The following is a 27,334-nucleotide window of genomic DNA, read 5'->3' on the forward strand; positions in this document are numbered from 1 at the left end:
ATGAACAGCCCTAGGCAACATCTCCTAATGACAAATATGGGAGATGTTCTCAATACATGCTGAGATATGCATGTAGGGCATTTTTGAGGCGTAGTCCGCGTGTGTGTGTGTGTGGGTGGGTGGGAGGGAGGGGGGAGGGCAGATGTGCATTCGACTGAACCATAATTTATCTTAAATAATTCCACATGTGTAAAGCATCAGTTTAAATAATTCCCGAATGCCTCTTTACAGTAGGGGTGTTCACGGGTTGGGTTGGGTCGGTTTCATGGGATTTTCCTAACCGACCCGACCTAGTCGGGTTACCAGAGGTGGGAACCGAACCGACCCACTGATGGGCCAAACCGACCTAGTCGGTTTGAGTCGGGTTGGGTCGGTTTTGGTTTTGCTTCTGTACAAAGCCGAATAAACTCTGAATTAGTTGAGGACTTGAGTAGAGGGGGGCGGACCAACCAAGTTAAGTTAGAGAATAGAAGATTTTAAGAGAAGACAAAAGTGGAATTAGAAGACTAGTAGGAAACTAGGAATTCTAATTGTAATTGCCTAATCTAGGTAAAAAACTAAAAAAGGACACCTAATTAATTGAATTCTAATTGTAATTGCCTAATCTAGGTAAAAAACTAAAAAAGAACACCTAATTAATTGAATTCTAGTTGTAATTGCCTAATGGGCCTTCTATTTCAAGTAGAAGTCTAGAAGACTAGTAGGAATTAGGAAACTACTCAAATTAGGAAGTAGGAACTACCAAACTAGTAGAAGAAAGACTAGTTCGGTTTGGGTTGAGACGGTTTCAGTTTTCTTATGTGAAAATCGAAACCGACCCAAGATATCGGTTTTTGTATGTGCCCAACCTGAAACCGACTAATACGAATGAAAACCCGACCGACTCGGGTTGAATCGGTCCGGGTTGATCGGTTTGATCGGGTTGGGCATTGTTATGAACAGCCCTACTACGCTGGAAGCGGACAAAACAAGTTATTGTTGGAAATCAGTTTATTGTTGGAGACCAGTTCTTTATATCCTTGAGATCTGACATTAGAAAACAGAAAACGGCGCCAGAAGAAAGAATTTGTTAGAATAGAAGACAAAATGAGTTATTGAGAAGATTGTGAGAAGATCTGCTCAGATTTAATGGGAAAGGTAAACTTTTTCTTCCTTTTGCTATTTTTTTAATATTTTCATACTTTTATAATTAAATCTTTTGTTTTTGATGGTTTGAATGAATCAAGCAAGGGGTTGAAAACAGGTGAATGGGAAAAATGCTTTTTTTTTTCTATAATTATTGTTTTGATGTTATCTTTGCTTACCAATCTTTTACAAACTATAAACAAAGGATAAAGGAAAAATAACTAGTGTAGTTTGGCTTTTGATCGGTAAAATTTAGAAACTTGAAAACTTAAAAAAAGTATTATTTTTTAATTTTTGGGGAAAAGGCAGATTTTTGTTCTGCTTTCAATCTTAGTTGACTTTTGGGGTTCTGAGATCGGTGAGAAAGGAAAATGTGAGTTTTTACGACTTCTTTCGTCGTTTTTTTGGAAGGAACAAAAAGGTTGTTTCTTGTTTGGTATTCCAAGATATTATTTCGTTGTTTGTGTTAGAATGTGTTTTCCTATTGCTAAAATTGCCTTGTATCTCTCACAATCTTGTTCTTAATTTGCTTGGTCTGACTTGACGTTCATTTGTCTTGCTTCCAACTCATAAAAAATGCATCTTGGTTCTGGTATTGCTTTGTAGCATAAAATAATGGCATTTCCATTTCTGGGTTGAATAACAATGCCTAAATGAAACCATACATGTTTCTCAAAGAGGACTCAGTATTACTTTTGCAAATTTTCTAATATATTATATGGATAGGTGTATAGATATTGGATATCTGAAGATCACAATCGTCTTATCAAAATGTTATTGTAACTTTTGATTTCTTTGTTTGGAAATCTGATGAGTATGTATTGTATCGCAGGGGAGGTAACGGAGATTTTAATGGCAAGTCGCAACAGTGAGAAAAGGGCATAAGGATCGGAAAGTATAATCACTTTCACCGTAAAATTAGTTGTGGAATTATGTCGGAACTGAAACAGACGACGAGAGTTGCATCCTAATAATATTTGAACGATTGAAGGAACATGTATCAAAGCTATGGTGGTTCTTCGTTGTCATCATCATCATCGTATCCAACTATGTCATGAGCGATTAAATCGTTTCTTACTAGTTCGACCAAATTAACTCGAATGCGAAGATATCACAGTACTTGTCTAACTTCAACAGACCTACTCAAAAGATAATTCTCTCTACAACCTCTCTTCTCTTTTATCTTATCGATTGGGAGTAGGGGGAGAAGAACGACTTCTCAGATATCTTTTCTAGAATGGAATCGCTAGTGGGAAATGAGTTTGATGTTCCATCGAAGAACTCATCGGAGGAAGCTCTAAAGCGATGGAGACAAGCTGTGACGATCCTGAAGAATCCGAGGAGGAGGTTCCGGTATTGTGCCGATCTAGAGAAGAGACGACAAGCCGAACAGAAGAAGCTGAGTATACAGGTGCGGTCTCTATCAGTTTCCATCTGCAATTCATTTGTCGTTAATTAATGTTGTTTATTTTGCCTCAATCTCATCGATTTGCTATCGTTCAATTTGCATTTCTCCGAGTCTGAAAGGGCAATGTAGGATGCATTTACCAGAAAAAGAATGGACAATGTAGGAGATTAGGAGTAGGAGAGTTGTCTATTAATTAAGGCCATGTCGGTTCCATTGACAGGGTGGAATAGGGCTGTTCAAAGGTTGGGTTGGGTCGGTTTAGTAGTATTTTTTCAACTGATTCGACCTGGTCGGGTTATTTATAGATCAAATCGAAATTGACCTTTTATTAAGTAAAATCGACTTGGTCAGTTTGAATTTCAACCAACTTCAAGTTTGCACAATGCACATGAAATCAAAGTACTAATATTATATATAATATTTTTGAAAAAATATATTTAAAACCAAAACATATATACAAATATATCGAAATATATATTTTCTAATTTCTGGAAATATATATTTTAGAAATATATATCTAACATATTTCAGAGTATATATATTTTTCAGATATATATTTATTATTTAAAACTAAAATATCTATATTTAATAAATATTTTTTCACATAACTTAGTTCGGTTCGATTCGATTTCGATTTTCACATAACAAATATTTAATAATAATCGATTTATTCATCTTTACAACCCGAAACCGACCGATAGTAAAGAAAAACCAACCAACTCGAATTAGATCAAGCCAAATTAGTCGGATTGGATTTATTTGTGAACAGCCCTAGGGTGGAACTTCAAGTCGAAGCCCGAAGGAAGACTTTGCTTTGCCATGTTGCGGGGGCTCTGACCTACGCAGTTAATATTAGCCTTTTGGCAATAACTTGTGATATTTTTGGCCCATTCTTTTCCATTAATTAATTAATTTTAGTTGCATGCCACTGCTCTTTTATATTTGAAGAGAGAAGGCTTGTTATTTGTTAAACATCACTAAGATGCCTATAACATTGGTATTCACAACAGAATAAGCCAAAGGCTTGTTGGATTCTACGTTTTGGTTTTTTATTTTATTTTTATGGTAAGCACTACGCACTAAAACGTATGGTTTTTAAAACGGACTCGGAGACCGAACCCGTCAGGGGTCCGATTACCGGGTCAAATCGAACGGTCCGTTTCTAAAAGTAGAATATAGATAATGTATAAATCAGATTACATAGCTCACAACCACTTATTTTAAAAGAGTGTCAACGACGAAGTTTCTTGGAACTTGCTCGTGGACACATTTATTGAAAAGCGGGAAAAAGTGGGAGGGGATAAGTCCATTGTCTCAGTGGTTGTCGGAAAGCTTGTCTCAGGTGACGTGGCATTTGATGAATCACACACGAGACACGACTCCAACCAACCCATGAGTTAAAAAGTCATCCTCTAGGGAGTGGTAGACTAGTCACCGAACTAGTGAAACCAGCTCCACTAGAATCTTATTTGTGTCTTGATTCGTAAAGAATAAATACATTTTATACCTCGTGCGTGTGGTACATAAAATCCTACTTTTCGATATCTATTTTATAGATGGTTCGTAGGCAATTTAAAATTTTTAGATATATCCTTTGTGGTGAGACATAAAATGTAACCAATGATGCATGGTTTGAAAATGCTAACTACATAAAAAAAGTGGCAAAGAAAGATTCAAGAGAGTTCAAAGGGAAATAACAAAATGCCAAAAAAACTTGATGATGGAATGAGGAGGTTCAAAATTTAATTAGAATAAAATTAACATGTTATAAAGATTAATAAAAAGAAGGCATATAATGACTTCTCATAAGTTAGCCACTAAAGAGGGGGGGATGGAATTTATAAACTAGTAAGAAGAAGAGAAAGGAAATGTAGAGATTTAAACTATGTTGGGTACACTATAGAGGAAGAGCAAAGAGCCTTGGTAGAAAATGAGATCAAAGAAAGATAGAAAATTATTTTGAAAAAAAAAAATTAAAGACGGGAGGCATTTGCTTATTGTAATCGTTTGTTTTAGATTAATAAAATTACTTCACATTTTTCATAAAATTATTAAATAAAGAACATGCGGATAGTGCTAATGGAGGAGAGATTAGTAACTGTAATAGTATTTAAAATAACATGGTCCTTCACAAAATTTGAATTATTGATGATAATGAAGGGAAATCATTAGGACATGATGATATTTCAATACAAGTATAAAAAGACAAGGGAGAGGTAGGCTTATTATGGCTAATTAATTTATTTAATAAGATAATGAAAGAAAAGAAGATATTCAATAAAAGGAGAGAGAGAGAGAGAGAGAGAGAGAAAGCAATACAATGCCCATATTTAAACTCATCAACCACACTATGAAACTTTGGGAGAGAATAATTAAACAAATGTTTCGATAAGAAACAAGTATCTAATGGAATCAATTTAATTTTTATGCCTAGGGAAACTGACTATGAAATTTGTCTTTCTTTTGAGACAATTGGTTAAAAAGTTCATAGAGAAGAAGATAGGTCTTCATGTAATGTTCAATGATCTAGAGAAAGCATTTGCTAGAGCCCTTAAAGAGATAATATGGTGGGATTTAGAAAAGAAAAGAGTTCCAAAGAGATATATGGATCTAATTAAGGATATGTATGAGGGTGTGACCTATGACCAATGGTAGAACACCTATAGGAGGGCAATGTTGTAAAAATTTGATGATTTACAATATGATTCGCAATTTGAATCATGAATTCAAAGGGTTTGAATTTGAATCTTATGTTTGAATCCTTTTCTGATTTTTGTTTGAATCATACAATTTGATTCATAAATCTTACAATTTATATGAATCTTACGATTCACTCTAATTCAAATAAATTCAATCAAGAATAAGTTATCTATTTTGTGTTTTTGTTTATATTTAATATTGTTAAGGAAGATTTGTTTTAAAGCCTTCACTAAAACATGATTTATTTGTGTTATTTAAGACTAAAAATCGAATTCGTTTTACATCATATGTAGGATAAAGAGCCACTATATGTAAATTATTTTATTTTCAAATTAAATTTTAGTTTATTATCTTAGGCTTATATTATACAAGTGTTAAATTCTATTCTTTTAAGTACATATATGCTAGACATGGATTATAACTAGGGTAAAATCATATTCCTATATATATGTAGCCTTTTAGTATATTTTATATTTGTATTTTTAATAAGTTTGTAAAAAATATAAATAATCTTACACATTTACAATACAATTACAATTTTCAAAACATTGCCAAACATTGAATTTGTCTTACATCATATGCAGGCTAGAAAGCCATTATATATAAATTATTTTATTTTTAAGTCAAACTTAACTTTATCATTGCTTTTTTATTAGAAACATAGAAAATATTTCATTGATTAGAAGAAAATATGGTTATAACAAGAATTTGTTAAAGAAACCCAGCTTTAGAAAGCTAACCCAAACCAAATTTACAATTGAGCTCAAAACAGACATGTTCTTTGTACCCCTTGCTTAGCTAAGCTATTTGCCAAGCTGTTGACAATTCTCCTCATCCATCTCACGTGGATTGACATGGCCTTTGAGAGCCATTTAAATCTCCTGAATTCATTCCTCAATTGTCATGTCACCTCCTCCCCCTTCTGCAGCCATTTTATCATAGTTTTCGAGTCTACCTCAATAATCAGTCTGTTAATACACAATTCTTTGGCCTTTTCAACCCATATACTGCAGCTAGAAACTCTGACCTTGCCACATCACCCTATCCCATAGGACTAGAGTATAAAGCAATGATGTTTCCATCTTCACCTCTAATGGCCCCCTATACCTTAGGGGCCCGGATTACCCACACAACTCCCATCAAAAGTCTTCTTCTTCTAGTCATCTATAGAGGGAAACCATGTCTTAATAGATTTCTGTCTTATATATGAAAAGGCAGCAATAAAACCCCCATCCCTGAAGAAATCTTCAACCTTAAAATCTGAGAACAACTTCACGCTTTTTGCCTAGTATGCCACTCTCAAAGTTATTGTTTCAACCAAGGCTTCCTCACTTTTTTTTTTCTTCCTTCAAATATTCTTGCATTTCTTTCCTCCCAAATAGTCCAAATTTCCTTGACTAGGAAAGAAGGAGAAGAGGTGGCTGGTTGCCACCAAAGAAATGTAAGAAGGATTTAAGAAAACAGCCCATCAGAATTAGGGCCCCAAACCCTAGAATCTGATCCACCTTCTCCTAAGAATACTGCATTTAACAAGCCTAACAATTCAGACACACTAGGAAGTTCAGACTCTCTAAGGTTCCTCTTAAAGCCAAAGTTCCAAGTCAACCTTGGGGGATGAGAATGCTGACTTAGGAATTCAGAAATAGGCATACCCTTGAACGTGGAAAGATAAAAAAGATAAGGGAATCTCTCATGCAGAGGGACATCCCCAATCTACACATCCTCTCAAAATTTGATTTTTTGACTAGAAGCCAAATCATACCTGATATGATTTAGAAAGGTAGGACAAAAATCATGGATGGCCTTCCTGGGAGCAGCCAAGGTAGCTCTACAGATACATCCAACATCCCATCCATTGCTTGACATGCAATGAATGCTTGCAACAACTTAACTTTATCATCTTTGGCTTCTATTGTACGAAGTGTTAAATTCTATTGTTTTAGGTACATATATGATAGATATGTATTGAAAAGAGTGTAACAACCTAGCAGCCTTGAGGATATCCATCTAATAACAACCTAGCAATCTTCTTAAACAATCAAGTCAGTCCAGCTCAATGAGTAGTCCAATCTTAAACCATGTATGAGGCAAAATATTTCTTCCCACAAGGAGGTTGCTTCACCGGTTGGACTTGAATATTTGAGTATGACACTTCCCATCTGATCTCTAGAGAACACCCCATCCCCTGAGTAGCTTAGATTACCAAGAAAGAACTCACCAAGATTAAGCTTTAATATTCTTGATTTCAATGTTGTTCCTATAGCATTACTTTCTCGTCTTCAAGGAGTGTAGAACAAGTTTAATATCATTATATATTTATGTTTGTATTGGGTTTCATGACAGTTATGGGTTTCTTTTATTTGTTCCTTTAATAACATTACTTGGTGTAAGGGTAAAATCTTGGGCATTGATTAAAAAAAGGACAAAATCTTGGGCTGTCAAGTGTGAAAATGCAGGTTTAAATTTTAGAGTAGCCACTTTGTGCAAAAAATGTCAAAGGTTAGAACCATATCCAATCTACCCCTCCCAAAACCCCAGATAGCTGGAACCAACATTGGGTAATGACCTTTAATTAATCAAGAGATACTAAACAAAGTGGTTGTGACAATGAAACACAATCACTTTTGTACTTTTGCTTACATCCAACTGGATCTTATTGATTTTTTTTTCATTAAAATTTGCAGTAGCCTTAATATTGCTATTATTTCCTGCCAGGAGAAAATACGAGTTGCTCTATATGTTCAAAAAGCAGCATTGCAATTTATTGATGGTATGAACTCCACCAAACTACCAATAATAAATCAAACCCTTCAATATTTCCACTAAAACTTTATTTTTTTACTTTTTGTTCTTGTACAGCTGGTAGTCGAGTTGAATACATGCTCTCAGAAGAGGTTAGACAAGCTGGATTTGGCATTGACCCAAATGAACTTGCATCCATTGTTCGTGGCCATGATTCCAGGCGCTTAAAGCAACATGGAGAAGTGGGAGGAATTGCAAGAAAAGTTTCAGTATCACTGGAAAATGGTGTCATTTCAAAGGAACTGCCTGTGAGGCAAAATATATACGGATCCAACAAATATGTTGAGAAACCACCTAGAAGTTTATGGGTGTTTATTTGGGAGGCACTGCAAGACCTAACTTTAATAATTCTCATGGTTTGTGCTGTGGTTTCTGTAGGTGTTGGAATTGCTACTGAAGGATTGCCAAAGGGTATTTATGATGGGTTGGGGATCATACTTTGTATTTTCTTGGTAGTCATGGTTACTGCAATTAGTGACTACAAGCAGTCCTTGCAATTTAGGGATTTGGATAAGGAAAAGAAAAACATTTCTGTTCATGTGACAAGAGATGGATATAGACAAAAGGTTTCAATTCATGATCTAGTGGTTGGAGATATTGTTCATTTATCTATTGGAGATGTAGTTCCAGCTGATGGTATGTATATATCAGGTTATAGCCTGTTAATTGATGAGTCAAGCTTGTCAGGTGAGAGCGAACCAGTGAATGTAAATCATTCAAAGCCATTCCTTCTATCAGGAACTTCAGTGAGAAATGGGTCCGGCAAGATGCTAGTAACAGCAGTTGGTATGAGGACTGAATGGGGGAGGTTGATGGAGACTTTGAGTGAGAGTGGGGAAAATGAGACACCACTTCAGGTGAAGTTGAATGGTGTTGCTACCCTTATTGGGAAGATTGGCTTGGCTTTTGCTGTTATGACATTTCTGGTGTTGGTTGTAAGGTTTCTGGTAGAGAAGGGACTTCACAGTGAGTTATTGAAGTGGTCTTTGAGTGATGTAGTGGAGATTCTGAACTATTTTGCTATTGCAGTGACTATAATTGTTGTTGCAGTTCCAGAAGGGCTGCCATTGGCAGTGACTCTGAGCCTTGCATTTGCAATGAAGAAATTAATGAGTGATCATGCGCTAGTGAGGCATCTCTCTGCATGTGAAACTATGGGTTCTGTTACTTCTATTTGCACAGATAAAACAGGGACATTGACAACTAACCATATGATCGTTGATAAAATTTGGATATGTGAATCGGTAAAAGGCAATAACATCATGAATACTTTAAAGTCTACAGTCTCTGAGGAAGTTTTAAGAACTCTTTTGCAATGTATATTTCAAAACACTAGTGCTGAGGTGGTGGAGGGGAAGGATGGGAAGACTAAAATATTGGGTAGTCCAACAGAATCAGCACTTATAGAATTTGGCTCATTTTTGGGGGGTGATTATGGTGCCCAACGGCGGGAATCTAAGATAGTGAAGATTGAACCTTTCAATTCGGACAAGAAGAAGATGTCTGTGCTTGTAGCCCTTCAAAGAGGTCGTTTCCGAGCATTTTGCAAAGGTGCATCAGAACTTGTTGTACAAATGTGTGATAAGATTATTGATAGCAAAGGTGAATCTGTTCATCTGTCAAAATCCAAGATAGAGAGTGGCATGGAGGTGATTAACAGTTTTGCTTGTGAAGCTTTGAGAACTCTGTGCTTGGCTTTTAAGGATTTGAATGAGAACAATGGAAACAACATCCCAGATCATGGCTATACATTGATAGCAGTTATTGGAATTAAGGATCCACTACGCCCTGGTGTCAAGGATGCGGTGCAGACTTGTTTATCTGCTGGGGTTACTGTGCGAATGGTTACTGGTGACAACATTAATACAGCTAAAGCAATAGCAAAAGAATGTGGCATATTGACAGAGGGAGGCTTGGCTATAGAAGGACAAGAGTTCCGCCAATGGACTCCCCAGCAAATCAAGGAGTCAATATCACTTGTTCAGGTTGCCTTGTCATTTGCATTACAAATTTTAATTGTGGACCATATTCAGTATTTGAAAATGTTGCATTGTTTCCTCAGGTAATGGCACGATCCTTGCCCATGGACAAACATGCCTTTGTGACCCAACTAAGGAATCTTGATGAAGTTGTTGCAGTGACAGGTGATGGTACAAATGATGCCCCTGCTTTGCATGAAGCAGACATTGGACTCGCTATGGGTATAGAAGGAACTGAGGTTTGTTTTATATCTACACTTATCTATGTAATGGTAGTGGATTTTAGCTTAGGCACAATTTGCTTCCTGCTTCGTTCCTCTTCGAATGGTTGTTTGATATTTCTGATATTTTTTGTTTTCCTCTATATATTTTTTTCCTTATTGTGTATTAATTAATGCTACTAATCTTCCCATGTAAACCTAGAAGTAGACAATGGATGCTATGGTCACTAGGTGCTTGGCAAGCCTCTGGAATATCTTTTTATTTTTTCTTTTAGTCTTCTTGGTGTAATGGTATGATCTTGGGCTGTCAAGTATGAGAATGTGGATTTGTGTCTGAGAGCAGCCACTTCTTGCAAAAACTGCCAAAGGTTAGGACAGTGTTCAGTTTACTCCTCATATGACTCCAGATAGCTAAGACCAATATTGGATAATTGGATTTAGTCTTCTAGTCCCCAGTTTAATGTTTCATGGTGGGATAATGTTCATTTTGGGGTTGTCTTCTAGACTTTTGGATGTTTGGTGAACTTATGTATACACTCTTTCTTATCTTTTCCTTATTGTTAGAGAATAACAACCCATTCAAGGACCTCACCTAAGAGATCAGATTGGCTCCCCACATGCACATCTCAGCATGCATTGGGAACATCTCTAGTACTTATCATGGGGAGATGTTCCCAGTACACGGGTGGGAGGTGCTGTGGGGCACCAATTTGATCTCCTTACCTAACAGCTTAAGCTTTTAGGTTGGACAGCTCCTTGACATTTAGGCCTTGTTCGATTTTTGGTCAGTTGCTTATCTGGGTAAATGCACCTATCCAGGTAAGTGTTTTCCAGAAAAGAGTTACCTGGATAAATGCATATACCCATGTTCTTTTATTTCCCATGTAAAAAAGGCAATGACCATTTTAGCCATAAAAATCGATTATTATAAGGGGCACTTTTGTCCCATTCAAGTGTTGGCAACTTTCCCACCCCCCAAGGTGGGAAAGTTATTTATCCACATAGGAAATGGGTATGCCTAGACAAATAAAATTTCCCTGGTCCCCACATAAATCTGAGAAAAGAACATGGGATTCTTAATCAATGGGAATCAAAATCCCTTTGACCAACTTTCCCCCTCTCAAAATCCAAAAGATGAACGCCCCCTTAAGATTATTTTATAATTTATTGTTTATAAAAAGAGAATGAAAGTAAAACAGACAAATTTTCTTTGTTATATATTCAACTTGCTGCAGTAAAGAGGTATTATGTAAGGGTAAATCAGAAAACTTGACTTTTGAGGAACAGGAAAAATGCGAGGTGATATTTAAAACAGCCTTAGGGATTAAGTTGTAGCATCATTAGGTGCATACGGGTCTTAGGTCATCAAACATTCCTGGAATTTGGATATCGTTCATCACATTATTTGCCTATATTATCAGTTTAAGATTACAAGTATATTTCTTTCGGTATGAGTAAGCACATAGTAGGTTGTTTGCATTCTCCATTGTTGCACCCCTACAACATTTTCTTCTTAGTGTTTTCTTAGTTGCATCCCTCTATTTCATTGGTTGGTATATTTAGGTCTCTTATATGGCTGCATGTTATCTTATATTTAGGTCTCTTATTTGGTTGCATCCCTCTATTACATTTTCTTCTTTACTTTTCTAAATGGATTCCCTTAAAATATATGAATGGCAATACTTCAAACAAATCAAAGTATACTTTGCTTTAAAAATCAAAATTAAATGTATACCCATCGTGTCAAGCCTTCTACGGGAATAAATTGAATCATTTAAGTTCTTGTGTTTCCCAAAAAACATCCATCAAGTTATTTGATGGAGTTTTCTTGAGGCAACGACATCTTCACTGTCTCTGCTTTAAGATGGAGAAAATTTTGCAACTGTGAACCAATTCTTGATTATGATGGAGTTGGTGGAGATCTCTCTTTATTCAGATCATGGTGGTACCAACGAGGCCTTAAGGCATCTAAACCCTAGAGTAGCTAGTTTGAAACAGTTTTCTTACCTTTGTATAATCCTTAATGTTCACTATAGAAATTAGTACACAATGAACAAAAGCTTCCTTAGTCATAATTATAGTTGCATCTTGATCTTCCTTCTCAATATTATGATGGTCATTTGGTTCAACCTTTAATATGACATTTATGTTTTTGATTGATAACCGAATTATTATTTTAAACAATGAAAACAAACATAAAATGATGAATTAAATGACTATTACCTCATATTTCTCTTACGGTTAACACTTCCTATCTTTCTTGCAAATTTCAGAATGGTGTAGTTTCTTCTTCTCCATGTGTTGCATCTTGATGTATGAGGCCCTTTAGCTACTACTTCTTTACTTAGTCATTAATATTTTGTTAACTTTTGTTGATAATTTTTCTCGGTGTACTTGGATTTATTTGATGAAATCCAAACATGAAGTATGTACCATTTTTTACAACTTTCATAAAATGGTGTGTATGCAATTTGAAAGACCCATTAAAAGTTCTCTTATTTGACAGTTAGGTGTGAGTACTTGTTTACAGACCTTCAAGCTATCTTTTCTGAACATGGGATAGAATATCAGGCTGTGTGGGGACATCTCACAAGTTGTTCTTAGTACCTCTTTTCTCATTACTTAGGCTCCCCTTGGGTTCTTTATTTCAAGTTTTCTATTGAGTTTGTTTTTCCTAATTGACGTTTGTTTCCTTTTCCACCTAAAGTCTTTAGTTGTATTTGCTATGTTCGTGTTCCTCCCTCTTCTTAGTCTAAACTTGATCCTTGTGACCTCAAGTGCATTTTTTGGGCTATTTTGCTTTTTTAGAAGGCCTATAAATGTTATTATCCTATTTCTCAATGAAAGTTAGTGTCCATGGATGTAACATTTTTTAAGTCCACTTGTTTCTTTACTCCTAAAGATACTTCTCTTCAAGGGAGAAATATCCATTAATGGTGGAAGAGATGGTAACTAGTTTTCTTACTCCTTTTCCTGTTCATCCCTTGGTCTTTGACTCTAATGGGCCTTCTATTGTCCCTATGGAAGGTGGAGAGAAAATCAACAAGGATCTACAGGTGTATGGAAAACACAAATGAAGAAAACAACCATTATATGAACATTCACCACAACATCCTCCTTTCGATGAGAAAAGACTCTCCTGAAAGAAGTGTTCGTGGGTCCTGATGGAGATGCTCTTGACCAAATAAGGTGGCTAGAGGCATGTTTAGTAGGTTGTTTTGTCAATTCTGTGCTAGATGAGGAGGAAATTATGAATTGGGTCCATGCAAAATTGCAACTAAGAAGTGTTAAAGTTGGAAAGTTAAATACATGGTTTTTCCTCTTTATTCTGAGCTATAAGGAGGGCAAAGGAAGATTTGGATTGTGAATGGAATTGGTTGGCTGGAGCAACATGCAAAGTGGGTGTTAAAAGTTTGGTGTTAATCAACGTTTCTGGTATTTTGCTTCATGTATGGTCCTTACAAATGTTCCAGGTGGTGGGAGATGCTTGTGGGAGCTTTAAAAATTGATCAGTGGACAAATGGATGAAGGTTTTGATAGTGGCATGAATTCTAATTGAAGTAGAAGAGGTTCCCTTTGTTCCATTGTCCTTGGTGCTAAACTTTGCTGAGGAGATCTAATATTATTGGTGGAAGATTGTTCAAAGGTAGAGGATGAAAGGTTGTGATTTGAAAAGGATAAAGTCAAAGGGTCAACCAGTCAAGGAGGTGAAAGTTTGGAGGTTGAATATAAGGGATTTTTGAGAAACAAAATTAATTTTGATGCTGTGGTGGGCAAGTATTTCAAAAAGTGTTTGGGTTTCGATTTTCATAGTAACTTGAAGAGTTGTGACTTGGGTTAGAGGGTTAAGTTATTTGGGTTGGAGATACATCAAGTTTCGGTTTGGGTTTGGGCAACCTAATTGCGCAAGGAGTCTCTAATCGTGTTGTTTCTTAAATCTCATTTGGCCCAATTGTTCTAGGTTAGATCGGGTCTATTTCTAATCCATCATAGTGGTTGAGGTTTGTAGGAGCGGCCAAAATTCCTTTTTTTTCTGAATGAGAAAAAGGCGCTTGTCTAAGATGATGGCGCTAGGTCATCATTCATTGTAGGTGAGGTTGTAGTTCCACTGGTGCCAGGGCAAGACAAATCTAGGGTCTTTAGAAGGTTGTAGAGGAGTAAGGTTTTTGTAGCGACTTTGAAGGGGCTACTTTATGCAAGTCTATGAGATTGGTGGCAGGGGATTTGGTAAGGTTAAATGACGAGGGAGGAGTTGGTGGTTATCAATAAGTAGGAGTTGGAGTAGAGGAAGGGTGAGTAGAAGCTATGTTTGGTTTGTCAATTGAGAAGGGCGTTTCTCAGGCCTATTGATTTGGTTTCTTGGAGGTTGTGGAGTTAACTTGAGGTGAAAATATGTGGTGGAGTACCATTAGCCTGAAGTTGAGGTTAGGGCTTGAAAAGGCATAGCATAGGATCAAGATATATATATATTTTAAGTTTCTATTGGCAGATTGGGCTTAGGCTTAGGTAGGAAGGTGGAGGGTGGCTAGGTTGTGGACCTATAGGGGAATAAAGTGAAATCTAAAGTTATCAGGTTTTCAAAAAAAGATGAAGGGCCCAAAAAATTGACAATTAGTACATATATTGAAGATTTTTACACGGCTAAAAGAAGGAACTTCTAGTGCTAGCCCTTCCAATAAATTCAAAAGGGTATATTATAGGAAAAAATTGAAAGTCAAAATAAGTGATATCAATCAATTTCAAGAATATGGGTCGAAAGGAGTTAGGGTTATATTTGATGGTCAAGTGGGTTGCACTTGTCAAGCTATCAAAGAAGAGGTCTCAGAAGAACCTCTTAAAGAGAGGAAAAAGGTTATATACGGATGAAATTCATGTTATTTAGGGCGAGTTAAATTTGGAAAAGGTGGTTGAAAGGGAGGTGGAGGTGAGTAAAATGTTAGGGCAACTTTCCTTCATGGGGGATGAGGAATAAGAAAGGTCTTTAAGCTTAGTGTGGAAGGAGTACAAATACAAATATATACAATATAAATTCATACAAAATAATACAAAATATAAGGTTTTGCGCTCTACGTATTTATATTTGTACTCCTTCCAAATGGAGCCTTAGTAAATTAGTAGAAAATGGAGGTTAATTTTCTAAGAAGAAAGGGACATTTGCAGGAGCCACGAGGGGATGTTTCTTGTTTGTGTTTTTTCTTTTGTTGTGGAGTTTGAGGGATTTATCTTTATAGGGATATTTTTTTTGGGGGGTGTAATTTCTTATGACTTGTTTGTATTTTCTTTTTTTTTTCCCTTGGGTAACTTCTAGTCACCTTTTCTGTATTTTCTTTCATTAAAAATATTATTTATCTTCAAAAAATAATAAAAAAAAAAACTTACCAAATTGCAAGGTTAAGAGAGCTTGTATGGGTTAAAATAGTCCCCAAGAGCTTGGTGCTATGCAGCAAACCCAAGTTGATATTACACTCTTTATTAGATGAGGAGATGGAGGCATTGTGGCTGTAATGATTTTTGTAGGTGACATTATTGTAATAGGGGACAATAAAGAAGAAATTCAATAGTTGAAGTCCTTAGAGAGGGAGTTTGAAATTAAAGACTTGGGAAATCTAAGAATTGGAGTGAGAAGGTCTAAGAAGAGTATATTTATTTGTCAAAGGAAGTACAATTTAGATTTTATCAAGGAGACAGGGATGATGGTAGACTAGAAAACAAAAGAAATAAAAAAGATTGAAGAAAGAGGAGAAGAATATTCTTGAAAGTAGAGGAAGAGATGAAGAAGATGATGGGAGAAGAGGAAGAGAGGGCCAAAAAAATGATATGACCTCAATAGGGCCGCTATTGAGACAATTAAGAAACAGAAGTTAAAAAGAACACAAAAAATATAACTCCCATGGGCCAAAGGCCCAATAAATCCTAATAAATAAAAGAAATTAAATATTCATTGTATCCACTTTCTTAACAGGTAACAAGCCAATGAGACACCAATTGGGCAGAATCATCACGTTGGAGATTAGGATTGTCATCATTTAATTGATGCCATGAAATATCATGTTATTGAGAAGAAAATGATGCCATGAGATACCAATGCCTACATAGTTAGTATTGTAATTCAATTTATTCATGCTCCAATAACTATACATTTAGAATATTCCCATAGCATTTTGAGATTCTTAAAGTCTACTAATGATTGACACATTTGAGTATATAGGTGTTTACAAATGTTGAATGGGTTGGATTCAAATCATAGATAGGAGATCAATGTCTAGGTACTGCTCCTTGGTTGGTGGTAGTTTGGTTACTTGGCATGGTTAGAAACAAAATGTTGTAGGAAGTCAAGTTCAGAAGCTGAATTTTATCAATAGTTCATGGTGTATGTGAATCCTTGTGGCTAAAATTGATGCTTGGTGACCTAGGGGTGTGCATAACTGGTCTTATGAGTTTATCACCATTATCATCATCCGTGCCTTATCCTAACTATATGGGGTTGGCTACATGATTCCTATTTCCCCAATTCATTCTATTTAAAGCTATATATCCAATGTTCAATTATTAGTGCTTAAATCATTTCTTACTAGTTACTACTACCAATGAACTTGAATATGTTTAATCAATTCATCTATGATTAGTGCACATAGATGAGTGCTAAGTGTTGAACCATGGTGAAAACCTATTCTAATTGTAAAATTTGAAGTCTCTTCCATTAATGTTCTAACATTGGTTGTTGCCCCCTCATACATATCCTTAGGTCTATATACCTATTTTGAACCCTTTTCTTTTCAAAGACCCATTATATTATAATGCTCGTAAGGAAAAAATCTATTCAACTTATGTTTGACCCACATTTAAATGTTATTAAGTGTTTGTCATTCTTTTGGAAAAAGGTGTTCAAAGTGATGCTAGGCGGGAAATTAAGCAAAAAGCAACATTAGGTGACAAGATGTTTTCTCAGGGGTGCTTTTAGGTTGAACTTCCTATGCATCCATCTCATTAACCTTCTTATGGAAGGAGATTGCCTTTTCACTTTATGATATAATTAATTAATTAGTATGCTTATTATTTGTTTGCTTGTGTTTTCTATGATTTTGACTTTTTGTTTGGATTCAATTTTAAATATACCTTTCTATTTTTTTTTTAATTTTTTGAATGGAATTGATTATATTACATACAAATTATTAAAATTTTATGATATTTCCTTATGAAATTAGTGAAATGTGCTTTTATGTGCAAAATTTGTTAATATTAACTTTCTTTTAGTAGTGTTCTATGCAAGATGATAAGAAATTGGAAACATGACACATGTCACCAAGGATTGCACCCAACCTATTATTAGATGTTATTTATTTACCCATTTATTTTATGAATTGTCACTCTTCCTCTTACTTCCCCTTAATGTTTATCCATAGGTTGCGAAAGAAAATGCCGATGTCATCATCATGGATGATAATTTTACAACTATAGTGAATTTAGCAAAATGGGGGCGTGCTGTTTATATAAACATTCAAAAATTTGTACAGTTTCAGTTGACAGTAAATATCGTTGCTCTTATGACCAATTTTATTTCTGCCTGCGTCTCAGGTGTGTAATCCATTGATCTTTTATTTATTTATTTCATAATTTGGAAACCATGTTAATTTTCACAAGTATATTTCAGGAGCTGCCCCTCTTACGGCTGTGCAGTTGTTGTGGGTGAACATGATTATGGACACACTTGGGGCCTTGGCACTGGCTACAGATCCTCCCAATGATGAGATGATGAAACGGCCTCCTGTTGGGAAGGGTGTTAATATCATCACTGGGCCCATGTGGAAGAATATTATTGGTCAGAGCATTTATCAACTGGCTATCCTTTCTATTCTTACATTTTGTGGGAAAGGTGTCTTGAGATTTCTCAGACTTGGTGGTTGGAATTCTAGTTCTGTTCTCAATACCTTGATCTTCAATACCTTTGTCTTATGCCAGGTAAAGTTTACTATTTTTAGCTCATATTTTGAAATACGAATGCTTTTCTTAGTTTCTATATTCTGCAATCTCTTTGTTATTGGATAAATGGATAGGATTATTTTATGTTTTTATTTTTTGTTGATGGCATGGAGAATTGTTCTGGCACTGACTATATATCGAGAATTCATTAATTGTTACCTCAAATATATACATGCAAAGAGACAAGAAAAATACAAGGAAAACCAAAAAAAAAAGAACCCCCAACCAAGCTCCCCCAAAGGAAATGCAAATCAATCGACTTCTATACTAGTGAGTTCAAGGTCTTAGGGATATAAGAAGGTGAACAAGGTATACAGAAATGTAGAAGAACTAGGAAAATCATATACCAATCAGTATACATATTAATTCTCTTTATTAAGAACATTAAATTTCCTCCCAAAACATGGAAAATCATCATATCTAGAAGACAATAGTATTTTAACATATACTTGGGTTGCCCTGGCAGAGATATTCAAAATATAGGGCTTTCTGGGATCCTATTGTGGAAAATTTTAATAAAAAAAAATTAGTTAGATGGAAGAAAAACTACATTTCATTGGGAGGGAGAATTTACCACCTTGTGTGACCTTCTTATTTATTGCCTCTCTGTTTTCAAAATTCTGAAGACGATGGCAAAGGATTTAGAGAAGATCATGAGAGATTTCCGTAGGAGCATGGGGATTCAAAGAAAGATCATTTTAGTAAATTGGGCTATTGTTTGTAAAAGTAAGAAAGAGGGGTCGTGGCAACTTCTTTTGGAAGAAGAAAGATTGTGGAAGCAGGTAATCAAGAGCATTCATGGAATGGTTGGGATGCAACGCTTAATGCAAGGGATATACTGTCAACTCTGTGGAAACCAATCTCAAGTTTGCTTCCTTGTTTCCCAGCATTCATATGGCATGGTTGCTCTCTAGGGACAAAATTAAGTTTTGGGATGTTCTTTGGCGGGGGAACCTTTCAGTAAAAGATGAGTTTCCTTCGGAGGTTTCCAATGAAACAAGTGCGGAGAAGGCCAGTCCTGCCTAAAGTGAGGGCTTTCTTTCTGGGAGGTTATTCAGTCCAAAATCAATACTTGTGAGACCCTTGAAAATAAGAGACCATATTGGTGTTTATCTTCTCATCATTGCCTTCTTTGCAATGTGAGTAGGGAAAACTCTCTCCATCCGGAGTGGTTTTCTACTTTCATTGGGTGCAGGTGGACGCCCGCTTTGGATTTGTAATCCTTGTTCCGGAGCTGCAATCTTATGGGCCATTTGGGAGAAAAAGAATGGAAGATTATTCAAGGAAAAGATTCAAGACAGGGGTTTTCATTGATCTCATTACTGTGAGAGTGGCACACTGGGTGAAATTATTAAGTTTCTTTGTCTAATGACTGATGATGTCATTAGAAATTGGGGGCTTCTCGTAAATTCAGCCATTTCTAGGGTAACTGTTCAACCTATTTGGGATCCACGTTCACACCTTTTAATCAAGCTTAACTTTGATGTATTGTAATTCTGATTAATGCTTCTTTGGATTTTGGTCATCTCAACTTTTCGGATGTGACTGATTTCTTGTGATTTAAACTTTTTCGGGATGCAACATGGCCAAGTTCGGGTTGGAAAATTGTTAAAATTTCAATGGGCTCGGCCTGAAATCCCAGGCCGCTGTTATTCATTAAAAAATGAACCGAAAACAAAGTATAAATTTTTCATTTTATTTACAGTAAAATTTTGCAATTAAAAGCTGTTAGATAACTAATTGTGGGATACATGGAGTAAAATCTTCATTTGGGAATCAGGACAACTAATCATCCAAAACACAACTACTATATTTGCACCATTTGTACATAAAAAATGAAAGAAAAGGCACTGGTAATGCTACTTTGAATTGGGGGATCAATAAGCAGAATGAATCCATTTGAAAAAATGAATCGTTGGAACGTTGCCTACTGTATGAAATCACAAAATAGTCCCTTTTCTATAGACTGCGTTTATGAGAGAATTTCCTATTGCGATCCATCTTTGGATTTATTTGTTAGATTTCTCTCAAAAACCAAACATTAGTTTTGTATCCTGTTCACCCCTTCTAAGACACTAGGATTGATGCTGCAGATACAATACTGTTTTCTGATATATATATCGGTGTTGTATGTGTGGATTGAAAGCACTGTTTTCTAAGAAAATAGTATTTTTTTTTTGTAAACATTACTATCAAGTAGGACGCTTCCTGGAGCAACGGCAATACCTTCTGTTTGGTATCAAAGTTCCAAATCTGTTTTCAGCACCAATACTCATTATAGGAAATCTACAACATTGCCACATCATGTTGATAGCAACAAGCCCCAATCTGAGAAAACATCAAATTTAGCATTGCTCCAAACCACACTTTCTATATTTCCAATGCGTGACTTAAAACGCCACTTTTTATGGAAAAACGGTTCCAAACATATAGACGTTTCTTGAAGCACTGATTTTTTCATCGTGGCACTGACATGTCACTATTTTCTAAAGCAACAGCATCGATGCCAAACACCACCTAGACAGCTGGAACCAACATCGGGGCATCTTTCTCTCACAAAATGAATTAAAGCACAATAACTCTTATTATAGTTTGTAGCTTCTCAAAAAATTAGGTTTATAGGGGGATAAATTTATTGGAACCATATATTTTTCTTTGAGTGATGAAATAAGAAGCCATTTGTTTATCCACTATGATCACACCGGATGACAACATTTTATGGGGTTTGTTCGGTGCTTGTTTGCTGGTAAATTACAGGTTAGTACCCAGTACTTTAAGGTTAGTCTCACTTTTAATACATAAATTTCTAAACGTGTCACTCTCAAAAACTTTCAATTTAGTCCAAAATCATTAACCAGTGCAAGATGGTATGTAAAAGGATACAAATATCCTTTATGTTTAAATCTCTTTTCACTACAATTGGATACCACTGTTCACTTTATGACCTAACCTTTCTTCCGAAGAACTAATGCTTCCTGTCGAAGAAGTTAAATGGAAAAATGTGCCAGAGGAGGCGACATCATTGCTAGAGAAGAGGGATCTGGGTTTCAGGAGAGGGTTGAGGCATTAAGAAATAGGGTTGTCAGATGAATTGGTGGGGTTGAATGCATTATTTAAAATCATTGATGGCGTTGAATGCTAAAACAGGATTTCTATGCCAACTCTATATGGTTTGGTTAGATTTACAAGTTTCAAAACGTGGGGGAATGATTTGGGGGAATTAATGTTATCTGAACCTGTGAGGTAGTTGTACATTATCCTTAAATCAATGCATATCAAATTCTTTAGGCTGCATTTGGATGCCATGTAAATCAAGAATCAATTTAAATTTTATATCGATTTGGTTTTGTATGCATTTAGAAAGAGAGTGTAATTATTATCGATGTAAAACTATATTTGGGTTCAGTTTTGTATGTATGGATGGAATGTAGTTTTAGGTCGATAATAGATGTAAAACTTCATCACCTCTAAAGTTTTACATCAATAATCAATGCAAAAACTATATTAATTTTATCATTGTAAAACTTTACACTCTTCCACTTATCACTATTTTCAAAAAAACAACAATCACTTTCTGATTCAGTATAGAACGTCATAAATATATTTTTACACTGATTCCAAACACAACCCAAATATCACAAATCTTGTAACAATACTTTTGATGCTCATGTTTTCTTTTGGCAATTCTTTACAGGACCATCGATCACTGCCCATTTGTCTCACAATATTTCTAACTATATCATAACTGAATGGGAAGTTCTGATGATTAAATACTTGTTTGCTTTGTTCTCGTTGAACTTGTTCTATCAGGTATTCAATGAAATAAACTGTCGTGATATAGAGAAGACTAACGTTTTCCGTGGTATGCTTAACAACTGGATATTCATCGCCATCATGGTCTCAACAGTAACCTTTCAAATAATAATTGTGGAGTTTCTAGGCACTTTTGCAAGCACTGTACCTCTAAGTTGGCAATTATGGTTATTCAGCGTATTAATTGGAGCTATAAGCCTGCCGGTTGGAGTTGTCTTGAAGTTGATTCCTTGCAAATCATCCATTAACGGGAACACTACCAAGCACCATGACGGGTATGAGGAACTACCTAGTGGTCCAGAGATGGCTTAATTGAAAAAGGATCGAACGTCATATTCATATCTGTAGCTAGTCGGCATTGAATTAGTTATTCCATTGTTGTTTTCTTGCTTCTATTCTGCTTTTCCATTTTTGCGGTAAACGGCGTTGAACTAGCAGTTAGTTGTTCTCAAGAGATTCCTTTAAGAGTAGTTTCCAGTGGGTTTGAGTTTAACCTTTTAATTTGTATATACGATTCTTTCATTGAATGAAATTTTGGCTGAAATCTTGTACATATAGGTATTCAAGATGAATTTGCTAGGCACTAATCTCTTTTTTTTCTTTTGTTTTTTGTTATGTGTTTTCTTTAAACAAAAAGCCATATTAATTCCATCTCCTTTTTGTCAATATGCTTTTATTTTTTATTCGTTTAGAAATTTAAGTTCTGTTTTTTTTTATTTTTTTGTCATATTGACTTGTGTGATTAACTCCCGTTCTCTCTCATTAACCCATATATTTAATCCATTACTTTCATATTAGGCATTTAAATTTAAATTTAAATTTAAATTCAAATTCAAATTTGTTTCTTCCTTTCTCTCTTTCCTCATGAATTCTTGCCTTCAAATTTCCCTGATTAAGTTCATAAATTTTTTGGTATACAACTACAAATAAGAAGATTAATTAAACCTGTATGTGGGTTCTAAATTTTAATGCTTACGCATATTTTTCTTAGTGCATGTCTGTCAAAAATTTAAAAAGGATAATTGATTATTAAAACTTGTATATTTTTAAATATTAACAATAATTATATTGGTTTTATTTATTTATCGTTATTCAATGCCTGTGTCCAAGAAGTTCACACTCCATATAAGCCATTAAAGGGTTAGATAACATGGTTGATTTTGTTTTTGAAAACCAAAAACAGCTGCCGGCCACCAGCAAAATTCTATTGTTTTTGTTTTCAAAAACAAATTAAACTATGTTGTTGAACACTACCTAAAGTATGTTTATATACTTTATATTAATAGCTTTCTAATTAAGGCTTAGATTTAGTGTCATTCATGCATTTTAGGACTTGCTTTTAGTTTTCATAGCCCATAGTTTGACAATGGGTATGTTTATTAAAAAAAAAAAAAAAGACAACGGATATTGACATTGAACAGAACTAATGGCAAACCTGGATTCATGTAGCTGACCAATGTAGTTGGGGCAATAGCTTAGAGCCTTAGATGATGATACATGCCTATCTTAATTTTTCCAAATATCCATGCACGTCTAAAACATATTCCAATACCTCTCAAAATTACCTTTCTGGTAAGGTTCAGAATATCTATACAGCCCGATGCATCAGTAGGGGCATATCCGGCTGTATTGGCCCTCGTTCCTCTTTTCTTAATCTTTGTGAATCTGATTCAGAGGGGTCGGTGTAAGACTCTTTTATCCCCTGAACCAGGTTAAACCCTGAAACGCCCTTTATAGGGGTGTATTGGAAGACTCTCAATACAATATATATCGTTTGATACATATCAAAATTTTGAACCTTAATTGCTTTCTGGTATTCCATTTATGATACTTTAAAGTTTGCATCCAATAAAGATACAATACAATGTTGGATTGCACTTATGCTTTCTAGAGGTTTTATTCACCATATGACAGACTGCTTTCATATGCCTCTGTCGGAGCTAGTGTCTTACAACTCTTGAACAAGATACACTGGTGGGTTTACCCATGCACAATCTGTAGCCCTATCTAAAACCCAACAACTCTTGACAATCTATAGCCATGCACAAGGTGACAAAAATGTAGTTTATAGCATGAGATTTGAATCCAGTTTTTCACACTTTAGTTTCACCAAGATTGGAGCAAATGCTACATTTTCTCCTTACCCGTACATTTTTTGCAATTGTTGACCCAAGTTAAAATTTAAAGAAGGCTAGAAAGAAATACATTGATGAATGTGATAATTACATCATATATATTTATAAATTAAAATAGAGATCAAACCTATTCAAATTCAAACTCTAAGATTCTATCTAGGATTCTACGTAATCTATCTTAGTCCATCTCAAATTCTATCATAACATAACAAATTCTATCTTACTGAAAACTCCTAATCACCCTTATCATAACAGTCCATACTTCAAACATTATCTTAATTCCTTAACACGCCCCATCAAACATACGGGGATCAGAAATCTTCATGTGTTTGATCACAAATGACTGCAAGCTACGAGGATGTGACATGTAGATGATGAAATAGTGATCTTGATGGTATCCTGTTGTGAAAATGATGACAAGCCTACTGAGATGATGATGATGACAAGATGACCAATTGACGTGATGAGAATCTATTACTTTTTCTTAGAGGGAGCTTTCATCAAAAAGAAGACCTCAATTGATCAATCCAAATGCCTCGATGGACTAGGCCACAACTAACCAATATGAAATAGGCCACAACGAACCAATATGAAAAGGGCCAACAATGGCCAATAAAAACCTTCATAGGTCAACAAAATGCCTTCAAAGGCCAAGTCAAAGAGGGGCCACTATGGGCCAAACTAAGCTTGATGTGATGAGACTGATCTAGACCAGGTCAATATTTTTTTAACACCAGCAGGTATATCACACCCTCCTAGAAGCAATAATACTGTTTGAACCTTTTCTGGCGTCATGGCATGGAAAACGTAAACCTTGCCTTCAAAGGATAGTGTCAGCTCACTTGTTCGAGACGCCAAACCATAAGTTTGATCAACAAGGTTTCTAGAATTCACGTGAACGTCATCAACATCATCCATCGCCTCATCGCCCCAGCATTAATTCCATCAGCTTCATATCCACCTTCGTCATCGTCGATCTGGATGGGAATCTGAAACCGATCTTTGTGACTTTTGTTATCAAGGAATACTTTGTAGTGGTTGTGGCTCAGCCCATGGACCAGCCCGACCCATGGCATGACACGGGCCCGTGTGAGCTTGGGTCATGGGCTGTGCCAAATCGACCCCCCAAATTATCTTAGGGGAGGGAGGTATTGCCCGGGATGCCATATGGGCCAACATAGCACGGCCCGCACAAAGTGTGGGCCACATGCGGGTCGTGTTGTGTTGGCCCAGAACGATCTAATTTACACTTCTACGTGAACCCACCCAATATTGGGGATGGGGCGGGGAAATTCGTGGATTCTCCATCCTTGATTAGGAGTGGGGTGCCTTGCCCCTGAACTCGCCCTGACATTGAGTGTTTATCTTGCCTTGAACCCGCCTGACACTAGGGACGAAGTGGGGATGGGGTAGAGTGTCTTGACTATGGGGTAGGGATAGGGATAGGGATAGGGATGGGGTGCCCTGCCCACCCCATTGTCATTCCTATATAATTGTTAATTAGTAGTGAAATTAATAAAAATGTTAGATTTTGTCATTATATTTATTTATCTAAAGTTAATCAAAATTTCATTTAAAAATAATAACAATTATTAAAATTACTATAAATTATTAACACAACTAAATTTATTAAAAAATGTGTTCATATTAAATTAACAATAATTATTTTTTATAAATCAACATTAAATGAAAAATACAATTATTAAAATCTTAAATATTAACAATAACTTTGAATGCTTTAGTTAATTAACAATAAATTTTAATTATTAATTTAATATTAATTAATAGTAAATAAAATTATTAAATTTTTCAAAGTGACGTTTGGGTTTTCACATGCCTCTTATTTTAATGCATGTTATTATTACATTTAAGAGAGAGAGAGAGAGAGAATAATAATAATATAAATAGGTTGAGGTTAAATAATCAAGAAATTATTAATTTAAAAATCCACTAAATTTTAACTAAAACTAAATATTAACAAAACTTAATAAATATTAAAAATGTGTTTCAATTCCACTTAAAAATCAAACTTAAACACTAATAAAAATAAAAGTTTAAATATAAAAATATTAATAGATAGTTTTAAACTTTTAATAATATTATTAGATAACTTATGAGTTGAGATCTTTATTGTGCATAATGAACTCATTAAAAATGATAAAGAAAATTTAAAATGTAGAACCCATTTTATTAACAATATTTTATTGCAAAAATTACTGAATAATAATGAAAAATACCAACAAAGAATTAAAAATAAGAAATTTAAATATAAAATATTAATTGATAATTTTAATAATATTATTAGATAACTTTGTATTAATGCATTTTTAATTAATTAATAACTTTATGAGTTGAGACCATTATTATGCATAATGAAATCATTAAAAATGATAAAAATTAATGAAAATTTAAAATGTAGGACATGTTTTATTAACAGTATTTTATTGCAAAATTACTCATATGCAAAAATTACTGAGGAATAATGAAAAAATACCAACAATTAATTAAAAATCCGGAAAATTCTAAAAAACCTAAACATAATTAAAATACTAAAAATAATTAAAAAATATTGAAAATTAAAATTATTTTATATTAATAAGGGTATTTATTGAAATAATTAAAAAGTAAAATTAATAGTATTTTGTTATTAAAAAATACAAGCTAGAAATTATTAAAAAATATTGAAAATTAGCTGTATTTTTTATTAACTATGGTATTTATTTAGTTATTTAATGTATTTTTACTGAAAGCAAATGTAAATTAATTTTGTAGTGACTAATATACAAACATAAATGCTGAAAATACTGAAAATTATTGAAAAATACTCATATGAAAAAATTACTGAATAATAATGAAAAAACACCAAAAATTAATTAAAATTCCAAAATTCTAAAAAACCCAAAGCTTAATTAAAATACTAAAAATAATTAAAATAATAAATTAATTATATTTTATTGCAAAAAATACCAAAAAATAATGCATTTTAATTATTAATAGTAATATAATTAACAATAATTATTTTTAAACTGTAATTAACAATAATTATAATTTAAGCTATAAATAGTAGAAAATTACAGTAATTTAATAATTAATAAAAAGTAACTATTTTCTTTTGAGTTACTCAAGCAACTATTTTCTGTTGAATTAGGTCTAGCTAAGATATAAACCACG

General features: G+C 34.6%; 1 protein-coding gene across 4 annotated transcripts; it reads left to right on the forward strand.

Annotated features, from left to right (window-relative positions):
- The first annotated feature begins 980 nt into the window (after nucleotides 1-980).
- On the forward strand, nucleotides 981-22,578 carry LOC104613440 (putative calcium-transporting ATPase 11, plasma membrane-type). 4 transcript variants are annotated; one of them, XM_088892408.1, is made up of 9 exons: nucleotides 981-1,137; nucleotides 1,958-2,164; nucleotides 2,234-2,536; nucleotides 7,949-8,003; nucleotides 8,093-10,020; nucleotides 10,098-10,253; nucleotides 17,639-17,810; nucleotides 17,887-18,194; nucleotides 22,026-22,578. In XM_088892408.1, exons 3-9 carry the CDS (start codon nucleotides 2,363-2,365, stop codon nucleotides 22,338-22,340), a joined length of 3,108 nt encoding a protein of 1,035 aa, XP_088748534.1. In that variant the 5' UTR covers nucleotides 981-1,137; nucleotides 1,958-2,164; nucleotides 2,234-2,362; the 3' UTR covers nucleotides 22,341-22,578. The 4 variants fall into 4 exon arrangements, with proteins under 4 accessions (XP_088748534.1, XP_088748532.1, XP_088748535.1 ...); XM_088892406.1 differs by having other exon boundaries at nucleotides 1,958-2,536; XM_088892409.1 differs by having other exon boundaries at nucleotides 1,958-2,536; nucleotides 21,910-22,031.
- The last annotated feature ends 4,756 nt before the right edge of the window (nucleotides 22,579-27,334 follow it).

Source organism: Nelumbo nucifera, chromosome 7, assembly GCF_055504915.1.
Source record: "Nelumbo nucifera cultivar China Antique chromosome 7, China Antique-T2T, whole genome shotgun sequence".
Taxonomy (NCBI): Eukaryota; Viridiplantae; Streptophyta; class Magnoliopsida; order Proteales; family Nelumbonaceae; genus Nelumbo; species Nelumbo nucifera.